General features: G+C 39.7%; 1 protein-coding gene across 2 annotated transcripts; it reads left to right on the top strand.

Moving 5' to 3' along the window:
- Positions 1-114: 114 nt before the first annotated feature.
- Positions 115-14,555, top strand: traf2b (Tnf receptor-associated factor 2b). Of its 2 annotated transcripts, XM_062434328.1 has the most exons (11): positions 115-192; positions 5,578-5,780; positions 6,770-6,848; positions 7,075-7,173; positions 9,968-10,129; positions 10,241-10,315; positions 10,653-10,727; positions 12,595-12,825; positions 12,921-13,224; positions 13,483-13,631; positions 14,283-14,555. In XM_062434328.1, exons 2-11 carry the CDS (start codon positions 5,605-5,607, stop codon positions 14,499-14,501), a joined length of 1,569 nt encoding a protein of 522 aa, XP_062290312.1. In that variant the 5' UTR covers positions 115-192; positions 5,578-5,604; the 3' UTR covers positions 14,502-14,555. The 2 variants fall into 2 exon arrangements, with proteins under 2 accessions (XP_062290312.1, XP_062290313.1); XM_062434329.1 differs by lacking the exon at positions 115-192 and having other exon boundaries at positions 5,642-6,024.
- The last annotated feature ends 574 nt before the right edge of the window (positions 14,556-15,129 follow it).

Here is a 15,129-nt window from a genome sequence, read left to right as displayed (position 1 = left end):
TTTTTACATAAGGGTTATCTCCATATGCGTCAGTGTTTGAATAGTGAGCTCTCAATGCGGTGGTCATGACACTTGCAATACAGCCTGCTGGTGGTCACGTGACTCCACGTTGTAGGCGTTACTTCATTCTGCTAAAAGTACATGGGTAGGGTTGTCTGCCTCATATAAGTGGAGGTCACCCTTGCAAACTTGGTGAGTAAAGATTTCAGACTTGTTTTCATCACTGGTGGTGGGTGGGGGGGAGAAAGGTTTCAGAGAGAGGCAGAGTTTGGTTCAGAGAGTCGTGCAAGTCGTGTGTTACAGACAGGAGGACAGGAAACACTGCAGCAACATGGCGGGTCCTTGTGGGCCTGGAGCCAGATATGGTGGATATGGTGGTGGTGTTGTGCTTGTCTTATATTAGAGGGGCTGCACAGGGACGGCTACTGGAAACTGGAAACTGGAAATTGACTATTCATGCAGCTTCCCCCCCCTTCATATCATAGCAGGATCGGGACACTTCATGCGACAGTGACTTACTTACAGTGCAGTTGAAAGTTGTTGGATACAGTCCAAGTTTCTGTTTACCCAGCAGTGTTATTTGGGTTTAATGTGTGACTGTGACTTTGTTAGTCTTCTGGTGGAAGGAGTAGTGACTGTGTTTGGACTGTGGTGTATGAGTAAGAGAAGAGAAATGAGCAGATGGTTTCTAGAGGAGCTTTGCTTGATTTAATGATAGTTTCTGTGTGGTTTTTAATTACTAGTGTCTCATGGTTTCTATGGTTACACCGTCCAAGCAACCGAGTTGGGTGTATTCTGCATTTACTTAGTAAAGCCAGGATCAGTGCTGTCTGACTTCAGTATTTGGAAATGTAACTTTTATACAGCCATAAATGCACTAAACTGCATTAAATAATGGCAATTATTTAGTTATTTTTGTTTCTGCACTTTAAAGACGGCATCTCAATTTCGTTGTGCTTTGTACAATGACAATAAAGACTTTCTATTCTATCCTTTGTGACAGTTTTGGACAAATAAAGCCTGTGACACTATTGTGAAATGCACCACAGATTACTCTGTCATAACGTAGTACATCAGTCATTGTGTTGAGTATGATTTGTCAGATAAGTATCCAGAGAAAGGTGTGAATCCCCAGTGAAACTAGCTGTGCTTTTTTACTGAGAAGTGAAAGATGTGAAATGTTAACCACCTAAACAGTTCCTGTATAGACTAATATTACTACTACTGTCATCACTCTACAACATTCTCAGTATAATGGGACTGAAGTTTAAAACATTATTTTTACAATGACAATTAAACCAATACAAAAATGATGCATCAACATTATTTAGTGTTTAGTTTTGAATGATAACAAAATGTCTTTTTTAAATTTCAGCATAAAAGTTAGGATTTAGCAAATGGCAGGTTTAAATGTTAATTAAGTAACAATAGAAAAGATACCAGGAGTACTGTGAATGTTAGATGAAATTCTATATTCATGTGTTACTAATACGGGTTTAATGTATTTCTGGTTATATTCGGTCACAAGTACGAGACTTGTAGATTATTTTTTGGCACATTATTGTTTCACTTGGAGAAATTTAAATTTAAAGATGCATTTTCAAGTGTTGTAGTCACTGTTTTAGTCATTTGATCAGAACATCCTGCTACTGTTTTGTGGTTTTCAGATCTCATACTGTAAAAATGAAGAGAGTCTGAAGTTAACAGTAACCTTTTACATTTGCCCTGTTTGGGTTTTCTTTGCCTTTATTTAAAAAAAGCTGCATATGGGCCAATAGGGGGAGAGAGGCATTGACCTGCACCACGGGTCCTTTGCCGGATTCGAACCAGGGACATTCCCATTATGTAGCATGCACATTAACCACTCGGCTACGGAAGCGCTTCGTAATAAATACATTACACAACAGTTTCCACAGAAAAGAGGATTTGGGTTTGCTCTTTTTTTAAACTTTTAGCCACGTCAGCAAAAAACAAACCATGTAGTTTTCTCCTTTTATTCCAAAAGTCTTACCATCGACCTGTTGTCAGCAGAAAAAAGTTTCCTTGGCTTTTGTCTCATGACAGTTTGTTCAGCCAGCGTTTTATAACCAAACATTCATGACATTTGTGTGACAGGGTTCAATGACATTTTCAATGACTGAAATTTAATTGATGGGTTTGACAAATGAGGAAATGGAGCCAAGGCCTAAAGCTGTGTGACTTTTGTGCAGAGTTGAAACCAGATAAGCGACATACTTTGCATACAGCTTTTTTACCTTACCTTCATTTTCATGTAAGGACATGCTCAGCTGCATTCTTTACAGGTTTTACTGACACGCTTTGCATGAACTATATGTTGACATACAGAGCACACAAACCGAATGATAAACTATTTTCTTGCAGCTGTGTAACCCAATAAGGCAACAAACAGCTGCATGCATATTTACTGGCTGTGATGTCTGTGTAGACGTGTGGGAATATTTCGGTATATGATGACATCTGCTGGTTTTTCAGATAAACACTTCCCACACATTTCTCACTTAAGGGATTTTTCTATCATAGTTTACATGCTACAAACAGAAAATAAAGTGTATATATAACTATGACACAGTTCTACCGGCTTTTTAATCTCACTCAATGTAGTTTCGACAGTTGGTGTTCGTTTCTTGTGATCAGCGAACCCACACAGTGTGGTAGATAACACTGTTGTTTCTTTCTTAGAAGAACGTCTCCGATAAGAAGCTAGGACATGTTATCACCCAAGCTTTTATCCATGTAGTGCTCAATGTGAAACCGAAGCAGAAAGTTCCAGACTGTCCAAAATCACTCACTTATTCACTCATTCACGACTCCTTATATAATATTTAGTGTGTATATAATAAACACTAAAGAGTTCACTCAGTTGTAAGCAGCAGATCAATATTTTGGACACTATCTAATCGTTGTTGTGTGACTGTCATTTTCACATCTTTAAAATGTTGAGCATTGCATTGTGGGATGGTTATAAAAGTAGTGAACATGCCATGGGCGCTACTTTTTGCATTTTACTGTGGAAGCTTTTAGGGCGCTATGTTGTGGAGATATGTACACACTCAGCATTCAGACCCTCAAATTAAATGAAGGATTAATATAATGCATTGTATAGTAAATAGCTGAATTGTTGGCATCATCAGTTGCTGCCCATATATTTAAAAATAACGACACTTTGCTGCCGTTTACTGAGACTTGATGGAAGAACGAACTTTGTCTTTATAATGAAATGTATTAAGTAGAAGGAAAGCCTGCAGACTCCTAGACTGTGTGTAGAGTCCACACATGTTGACATGTAAACACAAGTCTGCATCCATTTTGACGCCTCTTTACACACAACAGTGCTTTAAGCTAAATGCTAATATCGGTACATTCCCACAGTGACGATGAAAACATGGTGATGTTCAGCAGTTTGTAATGTTTACCATATTTGAGCATATTAGCATGCAGACATGTACCAATCGGCACAAAACAGAAAGTACATGCAGCCGAGACAGAAATAGGTCTGAACCGATGTGGTGGGCCGACCAACTGACACACCGCCATTGCCATCTCCAGACCCACACCAATAGCATGGCTAAAAATAGGTAGATGGACGGTGTAGTGGTCGATGTATGGTCGATAGAGCCGCCTCGTAGGAGATGCGATATTGTTGAAATACGGTGCATATTTCTAGACAGTTATTTACGAAAGACAAACAACTATGGCTGTGTTCGAAACCGCATACTTTCCTACTACTCGTACTAACTCTGACATCATTTGAAGTATGTAGTGTAATGCAATTTAGAGTATGAGAGAAGTTCCCGGATGGTTTACTAGATTCTCCAGAAATGCAGAATATGCATCAAGAGCTGACTACCTGTCTGCCTTTCGCTCCTGAAAGGCAGACATAGTTGTCTACAAAAAGCGACCGAAATATTTTGTCATGAGTGAAAAAGGAGAGAGGTAGAGAGACAAGTTCAAACTCACAATCTCACCTCTGCTCTGCTGGATAAATACTACATGTATCATCCTGGGCTTATCCCAGCCCCGGCCCCATCGGAAGGACTATTCACTATGCTCCATAAAAGCGGATGTTCCTTTCTGCCACAGAGTCGTTCTCAGTACTTCCTGTCATTTTTAGCAATCCCGCCAAAATAAAGGTTTGATTGAACCCCTCAGGCCATCCTAACAAAAAGCTAATCGTTGTGCCAAACTGTGCTGCACATGTCTCTGACAGAGCACACCGCGACCACTAGATGGCAGCACAAACACAATTATTAGCCGGCTAAAGTCATTCATTAGTAAATTCCAAGTGTTTTGCAGCAAATGACATCATGACTCAAACCGCAGTGTTACCACATCCAGCATGAAGATTGAGACCAGCTGGCCTCTCATGACGCATAGTTTGGTACCCCTGACTATTGGCGCTTTTCCACTACACAGTTCCAGCACGACTCGCCTCGACTCGCCTCGTTTTTTTTGCGTTTCCACTAGGGAAAGTACCTGGTACCTGGTACTTTTTTTAGTACCTGCTCTGGCGAGGTTCCAAGCGAGCCAAGCCGATACTAAATGTGACATCACCAGACTGCCGGCCACTGATTGGTCAGAAGAGTCACTGGAAGAGTCATGAGCCGTCCCACACAAGAATCAAACCCGGCATTTTTAAATACCAGCAGCAGCGTTACCATAGTTACAGCTATACGGCTCCATTTTCTTGCTTTGTGTGAGACAGAAAGCCTCATACAGCAGCAAGTACACCACTGCCTCCATGTCCTCCATTGTTTATGTGTTTTGTGTCGCGTATAAAACGAAGTCACGGCAGTTTCGCGGAGCCGTGCTATGACGACCCCGAACTGTGTAGTGGAAAGGGCCATTTGAGCAACGTTTAAAAAAACTTGGTCAATGCTCAAGAAAAACACATACGCACAGATTCTCCACATGGTCAAGAATGAGCTTCTGGATTTCAACTTGTTTTGACGGAAAAACATTTAAACATTTTTTGAACGGTTGTATTTTGAATAGATGACAAATGAGTGTGCGATAGAAAGAACACTACTTAGTGACTTCTTCCTGTTTCTTCCTGTTTCTGATCATCAGGCTTTTATCTTTGCTGTAACTCAGCTTCATCAGCGATGTTTATATTCTAGACATCCGTTCTTTTTTTGTCAAAAGATCAACGATAACGATTTGTTCCTCCTCTCATGAAAACAGGTCAACGGACTTGGCATGCACTTCCAGATAGACTTCTTTATAAAAGTGAATGGCTTTTTAATGTGATCTACTAATGGGAGTCACAGTGATGACCCGCTAACAGCAAATCAGCCACTGGAGGTGTTGTATTAACGTATGCGACCCACAAGTTCCATCATGGCATCAACGGTTTTCCACTATTTTGAATTAATGCAAAACAACTTATTTGTATATTTGGAAAACCTGGATGAGATCACCATTGTATAACTCAGTAGTTGCATCAGTGGAAACACAAAACACTCTGATAGATGTCTATTGCAAAAAAGCAGTAAAAGTTTTTAAATAGGTGTTTTTTTGTTGGGCTGTTAAGTTATTTTGTGTGGTTTTCATTCACAGGATAAAGTGCCAGATTGATGGAGAAGAATGGCCCGAATTTCGTTGGACAGCATCGACTCTTTACCAGGGTTCCCCCTCAGTGTCCTGTCAGTGCCCATGGAGAATAAGTACAAATGTCAGCAGTGTCTCCAGGTCCTGAGGAAGCCTGTCCAGGCTCAGTGCGGACACCGCTTCTGTGTACACTGCTTCAAGCAGCTCACCAGGTAGACTGGAGGTCCTCACACCGCCCACAACCGTGTGACATGCAAACCCCTCCCCACCCTAATGCTTACCCTCTCCCTGGACATGCTTCAACACATCCTGTGTTCCTATCTCTGCTCACCTCTGGGGGATTTTTTTTTGGCACTCAAGATCAATTACATTATGCAGACTCATCCTCACATGGCTGGATTCTAATACTGAAGTCAGTGAATCACACGGATGTTCCCATGCTGATTCACGTTAAAGGTGTTTTCTTTTTTCCGCCACTTTGTTCCATCCCAGACATTAATTGCTGATTCACTGATGTGTCATTATTTCTACATGAATGCAATGGGTCCATCACCTTATGTTTAATGATACTTTTGCAGTATCAGGAAACATAAGGTGATATTAAACTATACATGAAGCAAAATACAACAAAAATATTAAGCTAATATTAAGTATATGTATTTGAATCTATTTAAATACTTGAAATATGAGTTGTCACATTTGGAAAAAAAGCTTTAAAACCACAAATGCTTTGTACCATGTGGATTTCATTACATGTGAATTTCTGTTTCACATGTAAAAAAACTTCCGGCTCAGAGTGATGTTTGTGAAAAGGGGGATTTCACATGACCCGTCTGAAAGCTGCTTTTGTTCGTACATGAGAAATCATCACATGAGACGGTGATGATTTCTCATGTGCTTTTTGTTTGTGTGTGTGTGTGTGTGTGTGTGTGTGTGTGTGCGGACCACTTATTTACATGTCTCAAACTTCTCCAGTATCTATCCACTCCTCATCAAACTTGTAATTTCTAGCATTTGTACTGCAACACACCACTTCTTTCACTGCTGTTGCTTGTCATAATGACTCATCTAACTTGTTATGTGGTCCACATCAGTCATCAGTTGTTTCTAGCAGTTGATCAGCAGGGTAATTGTTGTGTTGAGTGTTGGCGCCCACCAGCTGTTTTTCACTATACAATCCCAAACCTGTCTTGTCTGTTAGTTCTGGCCCAAAACCATGTGAAGCCTGCCGCCAAGAGGAAATATATGAGGAGCCTATGTCCATTCTTAATAGTATGGAGGTAAGTTTTGCAGTATGCAGTGTAAAGCATCAATCCACATTGTTACTTTATGAGACATCTTCCTGGTAACATAAACACAGTCACACTGTATTTGTATGAAGGAAAAAATGTGACTGCACTCTGATAGTTTCCCCTCATTGAAGTCTACCACGATGCAGCCTACTATGTCTGGAAGCTATTATAATTAGGAGCTGACAGGATTCTTTGTTCTTTGCTTACCCATCAGGCATTTCCAGACAATGCAGCAGGGCGAGAAATAGCAGGTTTGCCTGCTAGGTGTTTGAACCAAGGTTGCAGTTGGACAGGATCAATAAAAGAATATGAGGTGAAGTATATGTTCAACTTCCCCTTGTGTGACTGTGATCATGCTTCTGCTTTCTATTAGAGTATTAATGTTTAGTATTTGAGTATTTCTTTCTGTTTGTACCACATCATTGAAGTGACTGAAACAGTGCTGTTAGTGTCAGTACCCACGCATGCTCTGTGCTTGACATACTTTGAATGGGTTTTCCCCCTGAAGCCCTTTGACTGGATCATGTGGTGTTATTGCATGAACTGCAGCTGAAACAGGAAGTGGATGGAAAGTCCCTGTGTTACCAGCAGTGGAAAAATACCAGGATATAAAAGCTATTTGAAGCAAGATAAGCTTCCCTGTGAATGGGGGGGGGGGGGTAGTTAACTATTACATGATAACAAAACTGCTAAAATTTAGGCTCTAGTTCACAAGGGAAGCATTTCATGTCGGTACTGGATTTAAAAACAGGAACAGGGTTAGACAATACGTTACATCTTTCAGACTTAGTGGTTTGTACAGCCGTGGAAAGTCCCCTTCATGAACTGTGAATACTATTTGTGTTGGTGTAATTAAATGTCATCTGTCCACAGTTCTGTTTCTACACTAAATATTTATGTTGGGCGAGTTAGTCAGTGCCTAAATAAAGGAGGTGGCTTTCTGAAGCTAAATATTTACTAAAGGTTTTTACTAAACCTACGATATAACTAACTCTCTTAATCGGGCTCTACAGTTAAAATGATGTGAGAGCAGGAGATATATTTAAAATAGGAACACAAAGGGTTAGGGTTAGGGTTAACACAAAGGCGATACTGAGAATTATTTTGCATGTGGTTGCTAATGCAGATCTGACTGTGAAGCATGCTGATGAAACTTCCTCTTTGTTGAAGTAACACATGCGTTCTCCCTATGAGTATGGCAGCAAACTGTCCTTTAGTTTTATTGCAGTTTTCTATTAAAGATTACTCTGCTGGTGCGATACACCCACGCCTGTGTGAATGTTTGTGGGCTGCCGCCTTAGTCACTGTTGTCTGCAAGGATCCGCGCTGTAGTTCGCTAGCCATACACGCCCAAGACAGGTCTTACGAAGTCGGAAAAATAGGCTAAACATAGCGTCTGGGTGGCGTGGTAAGTACAGGGGTTTGAGCGGACAGCTGTTAGAAATGATTCATAATGTGTTCGGTTATTCAGATGAGGGTTTGCTGGTGTAGAGAGTGAATAAAGAGAGAGGAGTGGAAGCGAAAAACAGGCTAACATACCTGCGGCTCCTGTTCTGTGGCTGCAGCGTGCTGTTAGGAGTCATTGTGAAAGTTACCTCCGGGATCACGAACTCCACGTCACCTCCGCGTGGCATCACGGGACCACCCTTCAGTTTCCCGCAAATTTTCAAAAATCATATATTCATGGATTTTTTTTACACAAGATTATCAAACACTTTTTAGCACTTTTTTTTTTTTTTTTTTCATGTTGTACTTCCACTTATTATTTTTGTGCTCCTGTTTCTGTTATTTTCATTTCCACATCTGATGATTATTTCCCTTTTTTGGGGGGATTCCTTAATGTTTGCTTTAAGGTCAGATTATTCAAAACCTCTTTTTTTTTTTTTTAAATCTCACTTGCTTTACAAATATATATATATATATTTTATTTTTTTTTGTGTGGTTTTTTTTAAATCACACACTGTGCAAATGAATACATTATAATTCTCAGAATATTTCTCATAATTAGGTTATAGTAGGCAAGGCAGTTTTATTTATATAGCACATTTCATACACAGTGGCAACTCAATGTGCTTTATATAAAACAAACATTTAACAGAAATAATTGAAAAACAAACATGGAATTTGAGAAATAAAAATAAAACCCAAAAATAGTAAACACATACACCCCCCCCCCCCCACACACACACACACACACTAATAATAAAAACAAAGTACAGAAACATAGAAAGAGAGAGAAATAAAATACTATAATAGAGCATTAAATATAAGGTTGCAGCATAAAATAATGATTTGCTTTAAAATCATTAAAAGGACATAGAGTGCAAATGAAAGATTAACATTTAAAGTGCTTTGAAATAAAGAGTTCAATCATAAGCACAGGAGAAGAGAAGTGTTTTTAACCTGATTTCAGTTCTGCTGGTAGTTTGTTCCAGTTGTGTAAAAGCTGCTTCACCATGTTTAGTCTGAACTCTGGGCTCCACTATCTGACCTGAGTCAGTAGATCTCAGAGCTCTACTGGGTTTATATTCTACTAACATGTCATTCATGTATTCTGGACCTAAACCATTCAGTGATTTGTAGACCAGTAGCAGAACTTTAACATCTATTCTATAGCTGACTGGGATCCAGTGTAAAGATTCACTTACAGAACCAGACTTATTTAACATGTTTTTCATAATTAAATTGTTGGGCCGTGTTGTTACTTGTTTGCCTCTTGCTTGTTTATACATTGCAGAGATGAACAAATGATTGAAAGTTCAGCTGGTTTTTCCACATTGCTGCTGTCAGAACATCCTTTATCATACATGGGTGTGTTTGTCAGTTACAACAGTTAATTAGTTCAATGCCTGTCAGGCCATGAGTTACTAAAGGTTCAGAGAGTTTTATATAACCTGTTTTGATTATCTATTGTACTGCTTTCCTTTTTGTGCTCACATCGCCTGTAACACTATAAAGACCAACTGTCCTTTTGATTTTATCTTCTGAAAAGCAAAGAAAACCAGACACCTGCTCTGGAAGACAGGCAGACAGGAAGAACGTGGTCTTACTAATAATAATACTAATAATAATAATAATAATAATCAATCTTTCCTCCCGTTTGTTAGGCTCAGCATGAACGTCATTGTGAGTTTGAGCGGATGCAGTGCGAGGCCTGTCAAACGTTAATCCTTCGTACAGAGAAGGAACGACACGATGAGAGAGAATGTGAAGCGAGGACACTCAACTGCAAATACTGCAAAGTTACCTTCAACTTTAAAGACATCAAGGTGAGAGAGACAATCGTTATGTTGTGACAGTGCAGTTGCTGGTTGTGTGTCTGCGTTCATGAATAAAAACAATAAATGTTCTGTTTTGACTCGTTTGGTGTCTCGTTTTAGGCCCATGACGAGGTATGCGTGAAATTTCCCTTGCAATGTAAAGACTGTGGAAAGAAGAAGATCCCAAGAGAAAAGGTCTGAGTCCTATTCAAATTAACCTGTTAAATTCCCAGTTAGATGAGAATCCTACAGAATAATGGTAATTAACAACAAATATTAAGTAAATGGATCATTAAACTATAAGAAATCCTAATAAAAGCCAACTAATCATATGACTACAAGCCTTTTAGTCTCACACACTGATCCTCTGAACAGAAAGTTAAGTGTCTAACAGCTTTCGTGAAATGATGCCTTACAGTTTCCTTTATGATCATTTAAGTTTCTTTCTGACACGACTTTCACTTTCTTGTCTGGACTTATCTTGATAGACTGTTTGGAGCCGGTTCACTCACTGTTTCTGTTCTACCTTCAGTTCAATGACCACAGCAGGTCCTGCGCCAAGTCCAAGAGTGCCTGTCCATTCAATGAAGTGGGCTGTAAATCAGTGGTACGTACAATATGCTGTTAGTGTTGTTTTTATTGAAGCAGGTCAACAAAAAATACATTTTGGGAAATCTGCTTATTAGAAACACACTGTGTGTTAAATATGAAGCCACAGCCAGGAGATGGTTCACTTTAACATTCAGACTATAAACACTGGAAAACAGCTCAGCTCTGTTCAAAGCATAGACTGTATATAAGAAATGCACGTAACATCCGTGACGTCACCCATTGGTTTGTGGACTGCTGCTCGGAAGCCAATAGTATCGGATCTGAGCAGCGCCATCTTGCAAATTTCCGGTGCATGCTGGGTAAAAAAAACATGGATTCTACTTATATGGGCATCAGGAGGAGCAAGAGGCGCCCTCCTGAACCTGTGAACCAATCAACCTGTCAATCACCACGTAGCCACGCCCTAATGCTTACCCTGCTTTATCGTCACATATAAAATCAGGGAGGCCAAAATGTCCCAAATGAACATCATACTGCATTGAAGAAGGCTTTAAACTAGCGATTGAGACCATAAACACATTTTGAAAACGTTTACTTAGGTTAGAAATCAAGTGAGAAGTTGGTGAATTCTCCATTGACTTGTATAGAGACGGAAGTCCTTTTGACACCAAAACGGTCGCCCCCTGGTGGCCTTTTGTTAGAATGCAGTTTTAAGTTACTTCCACGTTGGCCTCATTTCAGAGGACCGGAACTCCCCGCCTGGTTCAAAGGTAATAAAATCTTCCTGCCAGCACTTCTAGAAGTAGAAATAGTCCGGTAAATAACCCCTCTTAAAACCATAATTTTAGATTTAACAAACAAGACATAACATGTTCATTACTGAGCTATAGAGCTGCTCATAAGTGAAGTTTTTTAAACCTCTGTACAGTCTGTTTCCCAATGCGTCCAGTCTTCATGCTAAAATAAGCTAAATCACCTTGTGGCTCATATTTAGTGGACAGATATAACAATGGTATCAAGCTTCTCATCTAACACAAACACATTTCCCAAAATGTCAAACTATAACCGGCACAATAATATCTCACTAAAGAGGGTGGGGGGGGGGGGGGGGGAACAAGTGGAAAAAAACACGGAGGAGGCCAAACATCAGCACAGCCAGGAATATCAGCTGACTTTAGATTCAGAATTTTAGCAGATATATCCATATCAGCATAAATGACTGCTAATAAATAACAAAAACATTCTGAGTAGATATGCTGAGCACCCGAGAGGACTGACTCTGTACATAAAGCACATTTAAAGGCACCAAAAAGCTATTTTCTTAATCAGCTTGTTTGTGTAAGCTGGCAGCATACATGAAAACATCATTTTCTGCCAAAGTGTTTTAGTTCATTCAAGGATATTTTTGTCTGTGCTGTCCCAAGACCCCTTCACGTCAGGAGTCAGGAGTCTGCATGTTCCCGCAAATGATGAGAAACACTCAAGAGATGTCAGAGTTGTTAAACAGTCTGGAACTAATAGTAAACCACATCATAGGAGGGACACCATCATAACATGACAGCAAACCCTTAGTTATACCATCTTTTATGCCAAAAAGCAAGTTTTAAAAATGAACATTAAAGACCACTACAGCGTGGGTCCCTCTAGAAATGTTACTGAAATGCTGCCGGAAAATTTATAGGGGACAAAAACAACATGGAGTAAAATATTGTGTCCAAATTTGCACCACAGAATCATTGTGAATGTCTTTAGAAACATTATAGGAACAGTAGTCCACTATTGGAGGCTATTTCCTAAGTTAAGTCTTTAGATCTTAAAATAGCTGAGTATTAAAAACCCGATTAGCACATTTATGCCCTTTTAGTTGAACCATTTCAGTTTATTCAGCAGCTCTGTTGTGTTTCTTCTCTCTTCCCTCTCAGATAGAGAACGGGAAGATCAGCGATCATGAGCACAGCAGCACCATGGAGCACTTGCGTCTGCTGCTGCCCATGGTGCTGTCGCTGACTAAGACGAGTACAGATGCTTCAGGTCCTGGTGAGTGGCAGGAAGACTCTGGTCTGGGCCTGTACAGGGCTCCTGAGGAGGGAGCTGCTATGGGAGGGGGTGCGGGAGCTGCAGGCTCGGCGCAGTCCGTGGACTTGGAGAAAAAGGTGAATCTCAGCAGATTTGATGCTCTGTTGTGTTGGATGTGAATAAGACACATGGAACAAGATCTAAAAGCTTTTTTTGTTTGTTTTCATGACAGGTGAATGCTTTAGAAAACATTGTTTGTGTCTTGAACCGGGAAGTGGAGCGGAGTTCGGTTACATTGGAAGCTTTCTCCCATCAACATCGTTTAGACCAAGAAAAGATTGAGAATCTGTCCAATAAAGTGCGTCAGCTAGAAAGGACGCTGACGATGAGAGATTTACAGCTATCTGAGACGGAACAGATGGTGCAAGAACTTCAGTTCTGCACCTATGATGGGATATTTGTCTGGAAAATCTCTGACTTCTCACGCCGCAGACAAGAGGCTGTGGCTGGTCGATCACCTGCAATGTTCTCACCAGGTAAGATGAAAGACAATCACCGCCTAGCATCTATTTCAAAGGTCTTTTCTTTTCATGTGGCGTATCTTATGTCCCAGCTTTTGAATTTGAGAGAACAAAGATCGTGTGGCTTCTAAGTTATTTCATCCCTTGGCCTGCAGACAAGGGAAATTCCACTTCATTACGCCCTAGCTGACCTTCAGGGAGTGTACATGTTACACCTAATCTCACATGACATGCTTCTTTGGCTCTGTATTCATTCTGTGTTCTTCTTCACAGCGTTTTATTCCAGCAAATACGGCTACAAAATGTGTCTGAGGCTGTATTTGAACGGCGATGGGACGGGTAGAGGAACCCATCTCTCCCTGTTCTTTGTCGTCATGCAGGGAAAGTGTGACGCTCTGCTCAAATGGCCTTTCAGCCAGAAGGTAGGAAAAGTGATTTTATAAATTATTATACAGGTCAATGACGTATAAGGATTTACAACAACTCAATTTTAGAATTATAAAAACAAGCATATCTAATGCAGTAGTTCAAACATTCAGAATGTTGTGTACCTGAAAATTCATATTATAAATGTGAAAGTGATTTTAGTGGGTTTTTCAAGATTAATTGGCACTGGCCTTAAAAAAAGTCATGTGGTGCGACCATGATTCATCTTGAAATAAATTAATTTACTTAACACGCTTCACATCTTTCTTTCTTTTTTTTTTTTACAAGTTTTCAGTAATATAAAGTGTCTGCATTTTTTTTTAAATTTTTGTGAATGATGATCTTTTAATTATATAAGATATTTCAAGATGAATCATGGTCGCACCACATGACTTTTTTTAAGGCCAGTGCCAATTAATCTTGAAAAACCCACTAAAATCACTTTCACATTTATAATATGAATTTTCAGGTACACAACATTCTGAATGTTTGAACTACTGCATTAGATATGCTTGTTGTTATTATTCTAACATTGAGTTGTTGGAAATCCTTATACGTCATTGACCCGTATCACTAATGTGAATCCAGCACTCCCACAACAAAGGGCACAAAACAAGCTGATCCTTCTCCTCGTCTTCCCCCCCCAGGTGACGCTCATGCTCCTGGATCAGAACAACAGGGAGCACATTATCGATGCTTTCCGTCCTGATGTCACCTCCACCTCCTTTCAGAGGCCGATCAGTGAGATGAACATCGCTAGTGGCTGCCCACTCTTCTGTCCACTGGCGAAACTCGCTGGCAAGAGCCCCTATCTGAAAGATGACACAATTTTCATAAAAGCCATTGTAGACCTCACAGGCTTGTAAGGTGTCAGCTGTGGAAGTGACACCTTTAAAACAAAAATAAAATAATAATAAATATTATATTAAATACAATTCTATGAAACCTAAAATATTATATATATATATATTAATTACATATATAATTTATAAAAAATGTATATTTTATATATACGGACAATATAATATATACGTGTGTATATAAATAATAAATTAACATACTAATAAAACAAATCATACCAGTTTCTTATCAAGTTTTAGCTCATATATACCAGTCATTAATATTTAATTTTTTCCACTGATACTCAAATGGGATCTATCCAAACATTTCAAGCAGCCATTAGTTTCCATTTTACAAAGAGAAGTGGATATTAGACAAAAATATTAAGCTACTGAAATCAAAGAATAAGGCGGGAAAGTTCAGAACCAAACCAACAATGAATTGACCCTATTTACAAGTATTGTGTTTGTATCATAGACTGTATATAAAATGGACGTAACATCCGTGACGTCACCCATTGGTTTGTGGACTGCTGCTCGGAGGCCAATAGTATCGGATCTGAGCAGCGCCATCTTGAAAATTTCCGGTGAATGCTGGGAAAAATAAAAACACAGATTCTACTTATATGGGCATCAGGAGGAGCATGAGGCGCCC

Source organism: Scomber scombrus, chromosome 15 (assembly GCF_963691925.1).
Source record: "Scomber scombrus chromosome 15, fScoSco1.1, whole genome shotgun sequence".
Taxonomy (NCBI): domain Eukaryota; kingdom Metazoa; phylum Chordata; class Actinopteri; order Scombriformes; family Scombridae; genus Scomber; species Scomber scombrus.
The sequence above is the reverse complement of the archived record's forward strand: the minus strand, read 5'-3'. Positions and strand labels throughout refer to the sequence as shown.

Coding starts and splice junctions, on each gene's coding strand:
- traf2b (XM_062434328.1), top strand. CDS start 5,605: ATGGCCCGAATTTCGTTGGACAGCATCGACTCTTTACCAGGGTTCCCC. Junction 12,826..12,920: donor CCGTGGACTTGGAGAAAAAG/GTGAATCTCAGC, acceptor TTTTCATGACAG/GTGAATGCTTTAGAAAACAT. Junction 13,225..13,482: donor ACCTGCAATGTTCTCACCAG/GTAAGATGAAAG, acceptor TCTTCTTCACAG/CGTTTTATTCCAGCAAATAC.